The sequence below is a fragment of the Coregonus lavaretus genome (assembly GCF_964263955.1).
Source record: "Coregonus lavaretus genome assembly, chromosome: 26".
Taxonomy (NCBI): domain Eukaryota; kingdom Metazoa; phylum Chordata; class Actinopteri; order Salmoniformes; family Salmonidae; genus Coregonus; species Coregonus lavaretus.
The window spans coordinates 43,056,128-43,076,417 of NC_140013.1; the positions used below are offsets into that span (position 1 = coordinate 43,056,128).

The window sequence follows — 20,290 nt, forward strand, 5'->3', positions numbered from 1 at the left end:
ATTAGCCCCATTCAACACAGTGCGTTAGCCCCATTCAACACAGTGCATTAGCCCCATTCAACACAGTGCGTTAGCCCCATTCAACACAGTGCGTTAGCCCCATTCAACACAGTGCGTTAGCCCCATTCAACACAGTGCGTTAGCCCCATTCAACACAGTGCGTTAGCCCCATTCAACACAGTGCATTAGCCCCATTCAACACAGTGCATTAGCCCCATTCAACACAGTGCGTTAGCCCCATTCAACACAGTGCGTTAGCCCCATCCAACACAGTGCATTAGCCCCATTCAACACAGTGCGTTAGCCCCATTCAACACAGTGCGTTAGCCCCATTCAACACAGTCCGTTAGCCCCATTCAACACAGTGCGTTAGCCCCATTCAACACAGTGCGTTAGCCCCATTCAACACAGTGCGTTAGCCTCATTCAACACAGTGCGTTAGCCCCATTTCTGTCTCACACACAAACACACACACACACACGCACGCACGCACACACACACACATCCGACAGTCACTTAATTCCAATCAGGTGATTCGGAACTCTGAAGAACCTGACTTTGAACTCATTAATTGATTTCACAGGGAGTCAGTCTAAAACTAGGCAACGCAAGGAAGGAAGTAGAAACCGCTGGTCGGAGCTTCTGCAGACATAACACCAGTAGGATAACAGGAGGCCTGAGGCACTGAGAGGAATTAAAATTAAACACCACCAGCCAATGATATCCTCTGATGGTCAGGACCCAAACGTCCTAGTTGTAATCTTTTTTGGTGTACGCCTTGATATCTTAACTAATTTGTAAGCGCCGCCTCACGTTCATCCTAGACCTTTAGACTGCGGAGAAGAATACATATTTATCCCATCGAGACACGGAGAATGAAGAACAAGTCTTCTTCTTCTTTTACAACATCACGAGGGCATCACATTCACAGCAAGCTGGTTGTATTCACCAATCAGCAACCACTGGGTAAAACTACACATCAATACAATACACATAACTATTAATCTAATCGTGTTTATCCTTCAGTAAATCCTTGGGTGACAGAAGGTTTCACCAAAAACCGAGACCAGGCTGTGTTTCTGAGTTAGTTAATTTGAGGAAGATGATAAAACTAAACTCATGCCCTGTCAATCAGTGTTAACCCTGTCAGTCCCGAGACCCCAGCCGAAAAAAAAGGTTTTTAATTTATCTGACTTTCACCTGCCTGCATTCACAGCCCTGATATTTAGCCTCACAATGAAGTGTTTTACCGTTTTCCTTTTAGGACAAGCGGGGCTCCAAGTATAACAGAACACAAAATAATTAAAAAATAAGGTCAGCCAAATGGAAAAAAACCTGATACTTTTTTTTTGGTACCAACGGATGCAGAAGAAATGGACGAATCCAAGTCTGTAGCTCCGACCCTGTTTAAAAAGGGGGTTATGAGTCCAAAAGGTGCCGGCGTTGCGGTGGGACTGATTGGGTTGATGTTTGAGCATGGCCGGTCATGATGGTGTCCCCAGAGTAGTGGGTATCAGCTACCACCAGCCACAGCTAAACCAGGACAGGAAACCAAACACACACTTCACTGGGAGGCGGCAGGTGTTGACAGCATGAAGAACGAGTTGATATCTTTCTGAGAGATAATACACATTTTTACACTAGACTAGGACACATCATTAACTAAAATCTCTTTTAGACTAGGAGACATCATTAACTAAAATCTCTCATTCGTATCTCTTATCTACATACCTGTGGAAGATTAGTTAAACCTGAACAGAACTTTTAACGGTTAAAGAAGCATTTATAAACCCCGTCGTAGGGCCTTTACGGCTGCATCAGAAATCATTCATGAACAAATATAATTTTCTGTAACGGGTGACAAAAGCGTTAGCATTAGGGACCCAATGCAGCAAGTCAACAATTTAGACTAACAGAATTGTTGTTTAATTACATGACAGACAGGATTCCAAATGGTTCAGATATTATAATAATAATAATAATATGCCATTTAGCAGACGCTTTTATCCAAAGCGACTTACAGTCATGCGTGCATACATTTTTGTGTATGGGTGGTCCCGGGGATCGAACCCACTACCTTGGCGTTACAAGCGCCGTGCTCTACCAGCTGAGCTACAGAGGACCACATTCTTATCTCCATAACACTATTTTAGCAGGAGATGATCAGGAAGGTCAGACGGCCACTCAGGACTACAAGGTGTTTGTAAACACTCTAAATCAGTCATTTGGAAATGTTTGGAAAGTAAATTTGATGTTTTGTGCGCAGCGAAGACATCATGTCGAATCGAATCATGCTTTTCATATTTTTAATGTAAATACTGGTTTTTCAAAGCGTCCTGTAATTGGTGTGAGAGCCATATTAAAATGCCATCTATAATTACAAGAATGTCTTCTAAATGTCATTGTGAAATTAAAAACAATTCAAACTGGCAACGATTTTTCAATCACTGAAGTTTTGTCCAGGTACTGATTCCTATCCATCACTAATGTCACTGACAAAGCACACGCCTTGCATCCTAACATCGTAGCGCAGCAGGAGAGAGGGGTTTTGTCGCTCTAGCACATTCAGAGATCGAGTAAAATAGTTCATCAATTTTAAACAAACAAAAAAAAAACTTTCTGTTTGTCCTACATGGACAAGATTCACATGAAATGCAAGGCGAGTTCCTAAGGAGTTCAGGAAGCCAAGCCTGAGTGACGTTCACAGTGGTGAAAAAAAAGTGAGTATGAAAAAAAGAACTAACTGTAAGTCGCTCTGGATAAGAGCGTCTGCTATAATGACTAAAATGTAAAATGTATGATATGGTGGGGAGCCAGTGTCCGGTTTGGAGAATGAAGCCATTAGCTCTGCTGGTCGGCTACTGCGTAGCAACCTAGCGTTGCAAAAAGCCCTGGTCTGCCCTAGAAAGCCTATTTTAGTGCATTCGGAAAGTATTCAGACAGCCTTATTCTAAAATTGATTAAATTGTTTTTTTCTCCCCTCATTAATCTGCACACAATACCCCATAATGACAAAGCAAAAACAGGTTTTTAGAATTTTTTGCAAATGTAAAAACAGAAATATCACATTTACATAAGCATTCAGACCCTTTACTCAGTACTTTGTTGAAGCACCTTTGGCAGCGATTACAGCCTTGAGTCTTCTTGGGTATGACGCTACAAGCTTGGCACACCTGTATTTGGGGAGCTTCTCCCATTCTTCTCTGCAGATCCTCTCAATCTCTGTCAGGTTGGAAGGGGAGAGTTGCTGCACAGCTATTTTCAGGTCTCTCCAGAGATGTTAGATCGGGTTCAAGTCTGGGCCACACAAGGACATTCAGAGACTTGTCCCAATGCCACTTCTGCGTTGTTTTGGCTGTGTGCTTAGGGTTGTTGTCCTATTGGAAGGTGAACCTTCACCCCAGCCACCCCAGGCAGACATTTTCAAAGAGAGAGACCTTTATGCACATTTTCTCTAACACTCTCAGGGTCTGAGCAGGACGACGACGGCTGTGATCGGGTGATTTGAAGGAGTCAGGCGCAGGAGGGCAAATCACAGAATTAAAGGTTTATTGCGGACACAGTAGTACGCAGCAATGCGTCAAACACTTCAGTGCGGAAAAACAGGCGCACTGGAAAACCACGAAGCACACGGGTGAAAATAACCCAGTGATACAAAATAACAAAGAGCTCCACCGAGCTTCTCTCTCCTCCACAATAAACAATCACACACAAAGACAAGGGGGCAGAGGGAACACTTATACAGGTACTGATGAGGGGATATGAACCAGGTGTGTGTAATAAACAAGACAAAACAAATGGAATGATGAGATGAGGAGCGTCAGTGGCTAGAAGGCCGGTGACGACGAACGCCGAAGCCTGCCCGAACCAGGAGAGGTGGCAGCTTCGGAGGGAGTCATGACAACAGCCCTCCAGGACCTTATTGACTGGTGTGACAGTGCACTGCTGGAGTTGAAGGTCTCCAAGACTAAGGAAATGGTTGTTGACTTCAGGAGGAAGTCCCCCAGGATGGACCAGGCGATTATCCATGGTGAGGAGGTGGACATTGTGGACCAGTATAAACATCTTGGTACCCGAGTAGCCCAGCGGTCTAAGGCACTGCATCTCAGCGGTCTAAGGCACTGCATCTCAGTGCTTGAGGCGTCACTACAGACCCCCCTGGTTCGATTCCAGGCTGTATCACAACCGGCCGTGATTGGGAGTCCCATAGGGCGGCGCGCAATTGGCCCAGCTTCGTCCGGGTTTGGCCGGTGTAGGCCGTCATTGTAAATAAGAATTTGTTCTTAACTGACTTGCCTAGTTAAATAAATAAATAAATAAATAAAATCTTCGATAACACCCTGAAAACCCAGACGCCATCATCAAAAAGCTCAGGAAACTGAATTCATTCAGTGTCCACAAATCAATATTGCAAACCTTTTCCAGTTCTTTCATCGATAGCGTTCTGTGTTTATCCTTCGTCTGCTGGTTCACACCCCTTTCTGAGAACCGCCTCCAAACCATCGTGAACACCCGCTGCCAGATCACCGGGGTGCCTCTCAGAAGTCTGGCTTCATTCTTTGAGCAGCAGGCCCAGGAGGAAGACCTATGACATCCTGGGGGACAGCACCCATGTCCTCAACCCACAGTTCCAACTGCTCCCCCTCCCCCCCCCCTGCGCTCTGTCAAGGGCTCCACCAATAGGAGCAGGACCTGGTTTGTGTCCGAGGCCATCCGCCAGGTTAACAGCACCATTAAGGAAGACCTAGGGACTATTCTGGAGATAGTTCAGCCCTGCAAATTAATTAAGGACTGTGACTACCATGAGCTATTCGTTTCGTAAATTGCACCATGCACCCTTAACTGATGCCTTATTAAGTGGTTATTTTTCTCTTTTATACTGTTAGTGTGTGTTTACCCTGTCAGCCCCAAATTAATTGCTCCTTGGGGATTAATAAAGTTATATTGTATTGTATAAACATACAAATCCGGTGAAATCTTATACTTAGTCGTTTTATAATACTATCTTTAGAAAGCATGTAAGCAATTTCAAGCCTTATTCATACCGTTTTGTTGAAGAGGAAATACATCATATAAAATATTTCATATTTTCATATTTTATCATATTTGTACAGTGTACATGAGCTTGTGGCCTCAACATTTGACCACACCTCAGCAATGTATAACAATTTTCACCAGAAAGGTGAGATTTGAACCTTTCTTGGACTATGCAGCATTACTAGTTATTGTTTATGGCCTCCTCATGATAAATAGGCCTAATTACTATTGGGGATTACATAGATTATATTTTAGATTAGATTTAAGAGGTTTAACCTAGGAGCTGTGTGGGCGTTATCTTGACATTCGGTTGTCTCAAATTGCACCCTTATCCCTATATCGTGCACTCCTTTTAATCAGAGCCCTATGGGTCATGGTCAAAAGTAGTGCACTACATAGGGAATAGGGTGCCATTTGGGACACATTTTAATAACTCTGTCTAAAACCTACAGAGCAAACAATGCTAATAGAACAGAGGCTTGAGGGCCTTCTGACAGATACTTCCTCACAAAACTACATAGCCTTTCGTTCTGTAATTAATGTATGCAATTCTTGATCTCTTTTTAATTAATTTGTGTTGATCTAATTAAGGCCTGTGCTTCTAATTCCTTAATGAGACACGCTGCTGTAACTTCACATAGATGATAAAGTAGAGGGGGTGAGGAGGAGAGAAGACATGGACTAATGTAGAGGGAGTAGAGAGGAGAGAACACATAGAGAGGGAGGTAAACGAGACAGGAAGAGAGAAGAGGTAGATAAAGGAGTCAGGAAGTGAGAAGTGGGACATAAAGGAGACAGGAAGAGAGAAGAGGGAGATCAAGGAGTCAGGAAGAGAGAAGAGGGAGATCAAGGAGACAGGAAGAGTGAAGAGGGAGATAAATGAGACAGGAAGACAGAAGAGGGAGATAAAGGAGACAGGAAGAGAGAAGAGGGAGATAATTGAGACAGGAATACAGAAGAGGGAGATAAAGGAGACAGGGAGAGAGAAGAGGGAGATAAAGGAGACAGGAAGAGAGAAGAGGGAGATAAAGGATACAGGAAGAGAGAATAGGGAGATAAAGAAGACAGGAAGACAGAAGAGGGAGATAAAGGAGACAGGAAGAGAGAAGAGGGAGATAAAGGAGTCATGAAGAGGGAAGAGGGAGATAAAGGAGACAGGAAGAGAGAAGTGGGAGATAAAGAATATAGGAAGGAGAAGGTGGAGATAAAGGAGACAGGAAGAGAGAAGGGGGAGATAAAGGAGACAGGAAGAGAGAAGAGGGAGATAAAGGAGACAGGAAGAGAGAAGAGGGAGATAAAGGAGCCAGGAAGAGAGAAGTGGGTGATAAAGGAGACATGAAGAGGGAAGAGGGAGATAAAGGAGACATGAAGAGGGAAGAGGGAGATAATGGAGACAGGAAGAGAGAAGTGGGAGATAAAAAAGATAGGAAGGAGAAGGTGGAGATAAAGGAGTCAGGAGAGAGAGAGGGGAGATAAAGGAGACAGGGGGAGAGAAGTGGGAGATAAAGGAGCCAGGAAGAGAGAAGTGGGTGATAAAGGAGACATGAAGAGGGAAGAGGGAGATAAAGGAGACATGAAGAGGGAAGAGGGAGATAATGGAGACAGGAAGAGAGAAGTGGGAGATAAAAAAGATAGGAAGGAGAAGGTGGAGATAAAGGAGTCAGGAGAGAGAGAGGGGAGATAAAGGAGACAGGGGGAGAGAAGTGGGAGATAAAGGAGACAGGAAGAAAGACGAGGGAGATAAAGGAGACAGGAAGAGAGAAGGTGGAAATAAAGGAGACAGGAAGAGAGGAGGTGGAGATAAAGGAGACAGGAAGAGAGAAGTGGGAGATAAAGGAGACAGGAAAAGAGAAGAGGGAGATAAAGGAGACAGGAAGAGAGAAGAGGGAGATAAAGGAGACAGGAAGAGAGAAGAGGGAGATAAAGGAGACAGGAAGAGAGAAGAGGGAGATAAAGGAGCCAGGAAGAGAGAAGTGGGAGATAAAGGAGACAGGAAGAGAGAAGAGGGAGATAAAGGAGACAGGAAGGAGAAATTGGAAGTAAAGGAGACAGGAAGAGAGAAGTGGGAGATAAAGGAGACAGGAAGAAAGACGAGGGAGATAAAGGAGACAGGAAGAGAGAAGGTGGAAATAAAGGAGACAGGAAGAGAGGAGGTGGAGATAAAGGAGACAGGAAGAGAGAAGTGGGAGATAAAGGAGACAGGAAAAGAGAAGAGGGAGATAAAGGAGACAGGAAGAGAGAAGAGGGAGATAAAGGAGACAGGAAGAGATAAGAGGGAGATAAAGGAGACAGGAAGAGAGAAGAGGGAGATAAAGGAGAACGGAAGAGAGAATGGGGAGATAATGGAGACAGGAAGAGAGAAGTGGGAGATAAAGAAGATAGGAAGGAGAAGGTGGAGATAAAGGAGACAGGAAGAGAGAAGAGGGAGATAATGGAGACAGGAAGAGAGAAGTGGGAGATAAAGGAGACAGGAAGAGAGAAGAGGGAGATAAAGGAGTCAGGAAGAGAGAAGAGGGAGATCAAGGAGACAGGAAGAGAGAAGAGGGAGATAAATGAGACAGGAAGACAGAAGAGGGAGATAAAGGAGAAAGGAAGAGAGAAGAGGGAGATAAAGGAGACAGGAAGAGAGAATAGGGAGATAAAGGAGACAGGAAGAGAGAAGTGGGAGATAAATGAGACAGGAAGACAGAAGAGGGAGATAAAGGAGACAGGAAGACAGAAGAGGGAGATCAAGGAGACAGGAAGAGAGAAGAGGGAGATAAACGAGACAGGAAGAGAGAAGAGGGAGATAAACGAGACAGGAAGAGAGAAGAGGGAGATAAACGAGACAGGAAGAAAGAAGAGGGAGATAAATGAGACAGGAAGAGAGAAGAGGGAGATAAAGAATATAGGAAGGAGAAGGTGGAGATAAAGGAGACAGGAAGAGAGAAGAGGGAGATAAAGGAGACAGGAAGAGAGAAGAGGGAGATAAAGGAGACAGGAAGAGAGAAGAGGGAGATAAAGGAGCCAGGAAGAGAGAAGTGGGTGATAAAGGAGACATGAAGAGGGAAGAGGGAGATAAAGGAGACATGAAGAGGGAAGAGGGAGATAATGGAGACAGGAAGAGAGAAGTGGGAGATAAAAAAGATAGGAAGGAGAAGGTGGAGATAAAGGAGTCAGGAGAGAGAGAGGGGAGATAAAGGAGACAGGGGGAGAGAAGTGGGAGATAAAGGAGACAGGAAGAAAGACGAGGGAGATAAAGGAGACAGGAAGAGAGAAGGTGGAAATAAAGGAGTCGGGAAGAGGGAAGGTGAAGATAAAGGAGACAGGAAGAGAGAAGTGGAAAATATAGGAGACAGGAAAAGAGAAGAGGGAGATAAAGGAGACAGGAAGAGAGAAGAGGGAGATAAAGGAGACAGGAAGAGATAAGAGGGAGATAAAGGAGACAGGAAGAGAGAAGAGGGAGATAAAGGAGAAGGGAAGAGAGAATGGGGAGATAATGGAGACAGGAAGAGAGAAGTGGGAGATAAAGAAGATAGGAAGGAGAAGGTGGAGATAAAGGAGACAGGAAGAGAGAAGAGGGAGATAACGGAGACAGGAAGAGAGAAGTGGGAGATAAAGGAGACAGGAAGAGAGAAGAGGGAGATCAAGGAGTCAGGAAGAGAGAAGAGGGAGATCAAGGAGACAGGAAGAGAGAAGAGGGAGATAAATGAGACAGGAAGACAGAAGAGGGAGATAAAGGAGACAGGAAGAGAGAAGAGGGAGATAAAGGAGACAGGAAGAGAGAATAGGGAGATAAAGGAGACAGGAAGAGAGAAGTGGGAGATAAATGAGACAGGAAGACAGAAGAGGGAGATAAAGGAGACAGGAAGACAGAAGAGGGAGATAAACGAGACAGGAAGAAAGAAGAGGAAGATAAATGAGACAGGAAGAGAGAAGAGGGAGATAAAGGAGACAGGAAGAGAGAAGAAGGAGTGTTACGGATACAGGTATCCTGTGTCTTTTTGTGTTTTTCCTCTCCTTCTGCCCTAGTCACAGGTGTCCTGTATGTTCCTGATTGGTGGTCGTTGGGGTGTCTGCTGATTGCTAAGGTGGACCAATCAGTGAACATTCCTCTGCATTGCACCACCTGTTGCTGGTTTTTTTAATCACACATCCCATTGTATAAAAGCCAGTCAGTTGTGTTTGTTGTTAGAGACTATTTCCTTATGTGAGTATGGATACTGTGGTGTCCTGTGTTTTGTTTACTCACTAAGTTGCTGGTTACTCTGTTTGGTAACTTTGTTAGAGACTATTTTCGTATGTGAGTATGGATACTGTGGTGTCCTGTGTTTTGTGTACTCACTCATTTGCTGATTACTCTGTTTGGTAACTTTGTGTGTTTCTGGGAAAAGGGGAGTTTAAGCAAGTTGCCCTTGGGCGTACATCACCCGTAGGAAGAAATCTGTCTAAAAACACTAGTTAGACCTGAGCGGACCACCCCCTGTACTTTTGTATGATTAGCAGTAGCTTAGCGGTTCTTGAGGCAGGCAAGATCAGTTTAGTTTTTTTTTACACTATTGTTTCATTTCTTGGGTCCTGCTCAGCCCTTTTTCCCAAACCTTTACCGTGTGTTCAGCAATAAACCTTTTATGTTTGATGGTAGTTTATGGTTGTCGTGTAGTTTTTGTTCTCACTGTTCCATGTCATCATCCTAATTTGCATGAATTATGTTACGGGTCCCATGTCCATCCACCCTAGACGTTTAAAGCAACGGGGTTCGTAACAAGGAGATAAAGGAGAGAGAAGAGGGAGATAAAGGAGACAGGAAGAGAGAAGAGGGAGATAAAGGAGACAGGAAGGCGAAAGTGGAAATAAAGGAGACAAGAAGAGAGAAGAGGGAGATAAAGGACGGCAGGTAGCTTAGTGGGTAAGAGCGTTGTGCCAGTAACCGAAAGGTCGCTGGTTCTAATCCCCGAGCCAACTAGGTGAAAAATCTGTCGATGTGCCCTTGAGCAAGGCACTTAACCCTAATTGCTTCTGTAAGTCGCTCTGGATAAGAGCGTCTGCTAAATGACTAAAATGTAAAAATGTAAATGTAAGGAGCCAGGAAGAGAGAAGTGGGAGATAAAGGAGACAGGAAGAGAGAAGAGGGAGATAAAGGAGCCAGGAAGAGAGAAGTGGGAGATAAAGGAGACAGGAAGAGAGAAGAGGGAGATAAAGGAGACAGGAAGGAGAAATTGGAAGTAAAGGAGACAGGAAGAGAGAAGTGGGAGATAAAGGAGACAGGAAGAAAGACGAGGGAGATAAAGGAGACAGGAAGAGAGAAGGTGGAAATAAAGGAGACAGGAAGAGAGAAGGTGGAGATAAAGGAGACAGGAAGAGAGAAGTGGGAGATAAAGGAGACAGGAAAAGAGAAGAGGGAGATAAAGGAGACAGGAAGAGAGAAGAGGGAGATAAAGGAGACAGGAAGAGAGAAGAGGGAGATAAAGGAGACAGGAAGAGAGAAGAGGGAGATAAAGGAGACAGGATGAGAGAAGAGGGAGATAAAGGAGAAAGGAAGAGAGAAGAGGGAGATAAAGGAGACAGGAAGAGGGAAGAGGGAGATAATGGAGACAGGACGAGAGAAGTGGGAGATAAAGAAGATAGGAAGGAGAAAGTGGAAATAAAGGAGACAGGTAGAGAGAAGAGGGAGATAAAGAAGACAGGAAGGCGAAAGTGGAAATAATGGAGAAGGGAAGAGAGAAGAGGGAGATAAAGGAGATAGGAAGAGAGAAGGTGGAGATAAAGGAGAAAGGAAGAGAGAAGAGAGAAGAGGGAGATAAAGGAGACAGGAAGAGAGAAGAAGGAGATAAAGGAGACAGGAAGAGAGAAGAGGGAGATAATCGAGACAGGAAGAGAGAAGAGGGAGATAAAGGAGACAGGAAGAGAGAATAGGGAGATAAAGGAGACAGGAAGACAGAAGAGGGAGATAAAGGAGACAGGAAGAGAGAAGAGGGAGATAAAGGAGACAGGAAGAGAGAAGAGGGAGATAAAGAATATAGGAATGAGAAGGTGGAGATAAAGGAGACAGGAAGAGAGAAGAGGGAGATAAAGGAGACAGGAAGAGAGAAGAGGGAGATAAACGAGACAGGAAGAGAGAATAGGGAGATAAAGGAGACAGGAAGAGAGAAGATGGAGATAAATGAGACGGGAAGAGAGAAGAGGGAGATAAAGGAGACAGGAAGAGAGAAGAAGGAGATAAAGGAGACAGGAAGAGAGAAGAGGGAGATAATCGAGACAGGAAGAGAGAAGAGGGAGATAAAGGAGACAGGAAGAGAGAATAGGGAGATAAAGGAGATGGGAAGACAGAAGAGGGAGATAAAGGAGACAGGAATAGAGAAGAGGGAGATAAAGGAGACAGGAAGAGAGAAGAGGGAGATAAAGAATATAGGAATGAGAAGGTGGAGATAAAGGAGACAGGAAGAGAGAAGAGGGAGATAAAGGAGACAGGAAGAGAGAAGAGGGAGATAAAGAATATAGGAAGGAGAAGGTGGAGATAAAGGAGACAGGAAGAGAGAAGAGGGAGATAAAGGAGACAGGAAGAGAGAAGAGGGAGATAAAGGAGACAGGAAGAGAGAAGAGGGAGATAAAGGAGAAAGGAAGAGAGAAGAGGGAGATAAAGGAGACAGGAAGAGGGAAGAGGGAGATAATGGAGACAGGACGAGAGAAGTGGGAGATAAAGAAGATAGGAAGGAGAAAGTGGAAATAAAGGAGACAGGTAGAGAGAAGAGGGAGATAAAGAAGACAGGAAGGCGAAAGTGGAAATAATGGAGAAGGGAAGAGAGAAGAGGGAGATAAAGGAGATAGGAAGAGAGAAGGTGGAGATAAAGGAGACCGGAAGAGAGAAGATGGAGATAAAGGAGTCAGGAAGAGAGAAGGTGGAGATAAAGGAGACAGGAAGAGAGAAGATGGAGATAAAGGAGACAAGAAGAGAGAAGAGGGAGATAAAGGAGACAGGAAGAGAGAATAGGGAGATAAAGGAGACAGGAAGACAGACGAGGGAGATAAAGGAGAAAGGAAGAGAGAAGAGAGAAGAGGGAGATAAAGGAGACAGGAAGAGAGAATAGGGAGATAAAGGAGTCAGGAAGAGAGAATAGGGAGATAAAGGAGACAGGAAGACAGAGGGAGATAAAGGAGACATGAAGAGGGAAGAGGGAGATAAAGGAGACAGGAAGAGAGAAGTGGGAGATAAAGAATATAGGAAGGAGAAGGTGGAGATAAAGGAGACAGGAAGAGGGAGATAAAGGAGACAGGAAGACAGAAGAGGGAGATAAAGGAGACAGGAAGAGAGAAGAGGGAGATAAAGGAGACATGAAGAGGGAAGAGGGAGATAAAGGAGACAGGATGAGAGAAGTGGGAGATAAAGAATATAGGAAGGAGAAGGTGGAGATAAAGGAGACAGGAAGAGAGAAGAGGGAGATAAAGGAGACAGGAAGAGAGAAGAGGGAGATAAAGGAGACAGGAAGAGAGAAGTGGGAGATAAAGGAGATAGGAAGAGAGAATAGGGAGATCAAGGAGTCAGGAAGAGAGAATAGGGAGATCAAGGAGACAGGAAGAGAGAAGAGGGAGATAAATGAGACAGGAAGACAGAAGAGGGAGATAAAGGAGATGGGAAGAGAGAAGATGGAGATAAAGGAGACAGGAAGAGAGAAGAGGGAGATAAACGAGACAGGAAGAGAGAATAGGGAGATAAAGGAGACAGGAAGAGAAAATAGGGAGATAAAGGAGACAGGAAGACAGAAGAGGGAGATAAAGGAGACAGGAAGAGAGAAGAGGGAGATAAAGGAGACAGGAAGATAGAAGAGGGAGATAAAGAATATAGGAAGGAGAAGGTGGAGATAAAGGAGACAGGAAGAGAGAAGAGGGAGATAAAGGAGACAGGAAGAGAGAAGAGGGAGATAAAGGAGACAGGAAGAGAAAATAGGGAGATAAAGGAGACAGGAAGAGGGAAGGGGGAGATAAAGGAGACATGAAGAGGGAAGAGGGAGATAATGGAGACAGGAAGAGAGAAGTGGGAAATAAAAAAGATAGGAAGGAGAAGGTGGAGATAAAGGAGTCAGGAGAGAGAGAGGGGAGATAAAGGAGACCGGAAGAGAGAAGAGGGAGATGAAGGAGTCAGGAAGAGAGAATGTGGAGATAAAGGAGACAGGATGATAGAAGATGGAGATAAAGGAGACAGGAAGAGAGAAGAGGGAGATAAAGGAGACAGGAAGAGAAAAGAGGGAGATAAAGGAGACAAGAAGAGAGAAGAGGGAGATAAACGAGACAGGAAGAGAGAAGAGGGAGTTAAAGGAGACAGGAATATAGAAGAGGGAGATAAATGAGACAGGAAGACAGAAGAGGGAGATAAAGGAGATAGGAAGAGAGAAGAGGGAGATAAAGGAGACAGGAAGAGAGAAGAGGGAGATAAACGAGACAGGAAGAGAGAATAGGGAGATAAAGGAGACAGGAAGAGAGAAGATGGAGATAAATGAGACGGGAAGAGAGAAGAGGGAGATAAAGGAGACAGGAAGAGAGAAGGTGGAAATAAAGGAGACAGGAAGAGAGAAGAGGGAGATAAAGGAGACAAGAAGAGAGAAGAGGGAGATAAACGAGACAGGAAGAGAGAAGAGGGAGATAAATGAGACAGGAAGACAGAAGAGGGAGATAAAGGAGATAGGAAGAGAGAAGAGGGAGATAAAGGAGACAGGAAGAGAGAAGAGGGAGATAAACGAGACAGGAAGAGAGAATAGGGAGATAAAGGAGACAGGAAGAGAGAAGATGGAGATAAATGAGACGGGAAGAGAGAAGAGGGAGATAAAGGAGACAGGAAGAGAGAAGAGGGAGATAATCGAGACAGGAAGAGAGAAGAGGGAGATAAAGGAGACAGGAAGAGAAAATAGGGAGATAAAGGAGACAGGAAGAGAGAAGAGGGAGATAAAGAATATAGGAAGGAGAAGGTGGAGATAAAGGAGACAGGAAGAGAGAAGAGGGAGATAAAGGAGACAGGAAGAGAGAAGAGGGAGATAAAGGAGACAGGAAGAGAGAAGAGGGAGATAAAGGAGACATGAAGAGGGAAGGGGGAGATAAAGGAGACACGAAGAGGGAAGAGGGAGATAATGGAGACAGGAAGAGAGAAGTGGGAAATAAAAAAGATAGGAAGGAGAAGGTGGAGATAAAGGAGTCAGGAAGAGAGAAGAGGGAGATAAAGGAGACAGGAAGAGAGAAGAGGGAGATAAAGGAGACAGGAAGAGAGAAGAGGGAGATAAAGGAGAAAGGAAGAGAGAAGAGGGAGATAAAGGAGACAGGAAGAGGGAAGAGGGAGATAATGGAGACAGGACGAGAGAAGTGGGAGATAAAGAAGATAGGAAGGAGAAAGTGGAAATAAAGGAGACAGGTAGAGAGAAGAGGGAGATAAAGAAGACAGGAAGGCGAAAGTGGAAATAATGGAGAAGGGAAGAGAGAAGAGGGAGATAAAGGAGATAGGAAGAGAGAAGGTGGAGATAAAGGAGACCGGAAGAGAGAAGATGGAGATAAAGGAGTCAGGAAGAGAGAAGGTGGAGATAAAGGAGACAGGAAGAGAGAAGATGGAGATAAAGGAGACAGGAAGAGAGAAGAGGGAGATAAAGGAGACAGGAAGAGAGAATAGGGAGATAAAGGAGACAGGAAGACAGAAGAGGGAGATAAAGGAGAAAGGAAGAGAGAAGAGAGAAGAGGGAGATAAAGGAGACAGGAAGAGAGAATAGGGAGATAAAGGAGTCAGGAAGAGAGAATAGGGAGATAAAGGAGACAGGAAGACAGAGGGAGATAAAGGAGACATGAAGAGGGAAGAGGGAGATAAAGGAGACAGGAAGAGAGAAGAGGGAGATAAAGAATATAGGAAGGAGAAGGTGGAGATAAAGGAGACAGGAAGAGGGAGATAAAGGAGACAGGAAGACAGAAGAGGGAGATAAAGGAGACAGGAAGAGAGAAGAGGGAGATAAAGGAGACATGAAGAGGGAAGAGGGAGATAAAGGAGACAGGATGAGAGAAGTGGGAGATAAAGAATATAGGAAGGAGAAGGTGGAGATAAAGGAGACAGGAAGAGAGAAGAGGGAGATAAAGGAGACAGGAAGAGAGAAGAGGGAGATAAAGGAGACAGGAAGAGAGAAGAGGGAGATAAAGAAGATAGGAAGGAGAAGGTGGAGATAAAGGAGACAGGAAGAGAGAAGAGGGAGATAATGGAGACAGGAAGAGAGAAGTGGGAGATAAAGGAGATAGGAAGAGAGAATAGGGAGATCAAGGAGTCAGGAAGAGAGAATAGGGAGATCAAGGAGACAGGAAGAGAGAAGAGGGAGATAAATGAGACAGGAAGACAGAAGAGGGAGATAAAGGAGATAGGAAGAGAGAAGATGGAGATAAAGGAGACAGGAAGAGAGAAGAGGGAGATAAACGAGACAGGAAGAGAGAATAGGGAGATAAAGGAGACAGGAAGAGAGAAGAGGGAGATAAAGGAGACAGGAAGAGAGAAGGTGGAAATAAAGGAGACAGGAAGAGAGAAGAGGGAGATAATCGAGACAGGAAGAGAGAAGAGGGAGATAAAGGAGACAGGAAGAGAAAATAGGGAGATAAAGGAGACAGGAAGACAGAAGAGGGAGATAAAGGAGACAGGAAGAGAGAAGAGGGAGATAAAGGAGACAGGAAGATAGAAGAGGGAGATAAAGAATATAGGAAGGAGAAGGTGGAGATAAAGGAGACAGGAAGAGAGAAGAGGGAGATAAAGGAGACAGGAAGAGAGAAGAGGGAGATAAAGGAGACAGGAAGAGAAAATAGGGAGATAAAGGAGACAGGAAGAGGGAAGGGGGAGATAAAGGAGACATGAAGAGGGAAGAGGGAGATAATGGAGACAGGAAGAGAGAAGTGGGAAATAAAAAAGATAGGAAGGAGAAGGTGGAGATAAAGGAGTCAGGAGAGAGAGAGGGGAGATAAAGGAGACCGGAAGAGAGAAGAGGGAGATGAAGGAGTCAGGAAGAGAGAATGTGGAGATAAAGGAGACAGGAAGATAGAAGATGGAGATAAAGGAGACAGGAAGAGAGAAGAGGGAGATAAAGGAGACAGGAAGAGAGAAGAGGGAGATAAAGGAGACAAGAAGAGAGAAGAGGGAGATAAACGAGACAGGAAGAGAGAAGAGGGAGTTAAAGGAGACAGGAATATAGAAGAGGGAGATAAATGAGACAGGAAGACAGAAGAGGGAGATAAAGGAGATAGGAAGAGAGATGAGGGAGATAAAGGAGACAGGAAGAGAGAAGAGGGAGATAAACGAGACAGGAAGAGAGAATAGGGAGATAAAGGAGACAGGAAGAGAGAAGATGGAGATAAATGAGACGGGAAGAGAGAAGAGGGAGATAAAGGAGACAGGAAGAGAGAAGGTGGAAATAAAGGAGACAGGAAGAGAGAAGAGGGAGATAAAGGAGACAGGATGAGAGAAGAGGGAGATAAAGGAGACAAGAAGAGAGAAGAGGGAGATAAACGAGACAGGAAGAGAGAAGAGGGAGATAAATGAGACAGGAAGACAGAAGAGGGAGATAAAGGAGATAGGAAGAGAGAAGAGGGAGATAAAGGAGACAGGAAGAGAGAAGAGGGAGATAAACGAGACAGGAAGAGAGAATAGGGAGATAAAGGAGACAGGAAGAGAGAAGATGGAGATAAATGAGACGGGAAGAGAGAAGAGGGAGATAAAGGAGACAGGAAGAGAGAAGAGGGAGATAATCGAGACAGGAAGAGAGAAGAGGGAGATAAAGGAGACAGGAAGAGAAAATAGGGAGATAAAGGAGACAGGAAGAGAGAAGAGGGAGATAAAGAATATAGGAAGGAGAAGGTGGAGATAAAGGAGACAGGAAGAGAGAAGAGGGAGATAAAGGAGACAGGAAGAGAGAAGAGGGAGATAAAGGAGACAGGAAGAGAGAAGAGGGAGATAAAGGAGACATGAAGAGGGAAGGGGGAGATAAAGGAGACACGAAGAGGGAAGAGGGAGATAATGGAGACAGGAAGAGAGAAGTGGGAAATAAAAAAGATAGGAAGGAGAAGGTGGAGATAAAGGAGTCAGGAGAGAGAGAGGGGAGATAAAGGAGACCGGAAGAGAGAAGAGGGAGATGAAGGAGTCAGGAAGAGAGAAGGTGGAGATAAAGGAGACAGGAAGATAGAAGATGGAGATAAAGGAGACAGGAAGAGAGAAGAGGGAGATAAAGGAGACAGGAAGAGAGAAGAGGGAGATAAAGGAGACAAGAAGAGAGAAGAGGGAGATAAACGAGACAGGAAGAGAGAAGAGGGAGTTAAAGGAGACAGGAAGATAGAAGGTGGAGATAAAGGAGTCAGGAGAGAGAGAGGGGAGATTTAGGAGACCGGAAGAGAGAAGAGGGAGATAAAGGAGACAGGAAGAGAGAAGAGGGAGATAAAGGAGACAGGAAGAGAGAAGAGGGAGATAAAGGAGACAGGAAGAGAGAAGAGGGAGATAAAGGAGAAAGGAAGAGAGAAGATGGAGATAAAGGAGACAGGAAGAGAGAAGAGGGAGATAAAGTAGACAGGAAGAGAGAAGGTGGAGATAAAGGAGACACACAATAACCCATAATGACAAAGTGAAAACATGTTTTTACAAGTGTTTGCGAATGTATTGAAAATGAAATACAGAAATATCTCATTTACATAAGTATTCACACCCCTGAGTGTTTTAGGTTATTGTCCTGCTGAAAGGTGAATTTGTCTCCCAGTGTCTGTCGGAAAGGATTTGGTCTGAGCTTAGCTCTATTCTGTTTATTTTCATCCTAAAAAACTCCCTAGTCCTTGCTGGTGACAAGCATACCCATAACACGATGCAGACACCATTATGCTTGAAAATATTAAGAGCGGTACTCAGTGAAAATTTATTTAGAGCGGTACTCAACATTTTTTTTGCCACAATTTTTTGCTCTTTTACTTTAGTGCCTTGTTGCAAACAGGATGCATGTTTTGGAATATTTTTATTCTGTACAAACTTCCTTCTTTTCACTCTGTCATTCATTTTAGTATTGTGGAGTAACTACAATGTTGTTGCTCCATCCTCAGTTTTCTCCCATCACAGCCATTAAACTCTGTAACTGTTTTAAAGTCACCGTTGGCCTCATGGTGAAATCCCTGAGCGGTTTCCTTCCTCTCCGGCAACTGAGTTAGGAAGGACGCCTGTATCTTTGTAGTGACTGGGTGTATTGATACACCATCCATAGTGTAATTAATAACTTCACCATGCTCAAAGGGATATTCAATGTCTGCTTTTTTATTTCTTTTTACCCATCTACCAATCATTGCCCTTCTTTGTGAGTCATTGGAAAACCTCCCTGGTCTTTGTGGTTGAATCTGTGTTTGAAATTCAATGCTCGACTGTTAATAATTGCATGTGTGGGGGAACAGAGACGAGGTAGTCATTCAAAAATCATGTTAAACACTATTATTGTACACAGAATGAGTCAATGCAACTTATTATGTGACTTATTAAGCAATTCTTACTCCAGAACTTATTTAGGCTTGTCATAACAAAGGGGATGAATAATTATTGACTCAAGACATTTCAGCTTTTCATTTTTTATTAATTTGTAAAAATGTCTAAAAACATAAATCCAGTTTGACATTATTGGGTATTGTGTGACACAAAATGTCAATTTAATCAATTTAAAATTTAGGCTGTAATTCAACAAAATGTGGGAAAACTTTCTGTGGATACTTTCTGCCCATGGTGATGGATGAGAAATGGATTTTTCATGCGTGTTGCACAATTTTTATACCCAACTGAAACAGGAAGCCATGGAAGGCCACAATAGAATTCCTTAAACTGAGATGAACTTACAAAAGTAGAATGTTAATGCAGATTTTATTTTGTTTGATTCTAGTTATAAGAATCTTTAGGGGTGGCAATTTTGACACTTATTTTAATTTTAATTTGTTAAAATTAATTTTTAAACAAAATATTTTTCTCCTGAACAATTGTATTATTATAAAATAATATATTTTTCAAATGTTTCTTGAACAATTTTTGCTCAGTATTTGCATTATTTATTTTATATTTTTATCAAGATGCAAATTATTTGGGAGGTGTATATATCCTGTATATATCCTTTCTCTCACATTAGAGATCAAGACTTTCCTGCAAGCAGCATAAAAAGCTTCAATAACATCAGTATAAAGGTGTTGGCAGCAGAGAGGACTCTCCCTCCCTCTCCTGCTGTTCGCACTAAACTCTAAGTAATGGAACATTACTGTACCTCTGTTCTCCAGGGGGTCAATGAGTGGGGCGTTTATACATGATCATTGAATGACCTTATATGATCATTGAATGACCTATATAGCTGGTTATAAAAAGACATCAGAGAAGACTGTGTCACGTGGAGCGTCGTAATGAAGCAGAGCTGGTTCAGCTTCCATGTTACGGCTGATGTCTCCAATATGGAATATAATACAACATAATGTCACAGAGGTTGCGTCCCAAATGGCACCCTATTCCCTACATAGCGCACTACTTTAGACCAGAGAATGGCACCCTATTCCCTACATAGCGCACTACTTCCGCCCAGGGCACTGCCCTGAACTTGAGTCACTGTCACTAGCCGGCTACCACCCGGTGCTCAACCCTGCACCTTAGAGACTGCGGCCCTGTGTACTTGAACACGGTTCACTTTAATAATGTTTACATACTGTTTTACTCACTTCATATGTATATACTGTATTCTAGTCATGGTTCATCCTATATAACTACTGCTGTACACACCTTTTCTATTCATATGCTGTCTATACTGCATATAAACACGCTATTATATGTATATACAGTACCAGTCAAAAGTTTGGACACACCTACTCATTCCAGGGTTTTCTTTATTTTTACTATTTTCTACATTATAGAATAATAGTGAAGAAATCAAAACTATGAAATAGCACATATGGAATCATGTAGTAACCAAAAAAAGTGTTAAACAAATCAAAATATATTTTATATTTGAGATTCTTTAAAGTAACCACCCTTTGCCTTGATGACAGCTTTGCACACTCTTGGCATTCTCTCAACCAGCTTCACCTGGAATGCTTTTCCAACAGTCTTGAAGGAGTTCCCACGTATGCTGAGCACTTGTTGGCTGCTTTTCCTTCACTCTGCGGTCCGACTCATCCCAAACCATCTCAATTTGGTTGAGGTCGGGTGATTGTGGAGGCCAGGTCATCTGATGCAGCACTCCATCACTCTCCTTTTTTGGTCAAATAGCGTCTCCTTCTGATA

General features: G+C 43.6%; 1 protein-coding gene across 1 annotated transcript in view; it reads left to right on the forward strand.

Annotated features, from left to right (window-relative positions):
• Positions 1 to 3,897: 3,897 nt before the first annotated feature.
• Positions 3,898 to 20,290, forward strand: part of LOC311102050 (teneurin-4-like) — a gene marked incomplete at both ends in the record, with an annotated part of 156,975 nt that continues 140,582 nt past the window's right edge. The window contains 2 exon segments of the mRNA XM_084143265.1: positions 3,898 to 4,030; positions 4,629 to 4,818. Coding sequence (XP_083999391.1) covers positions 3,898 to 4,030; positions 4,629 to 4,818 — 323 coding nt within the window.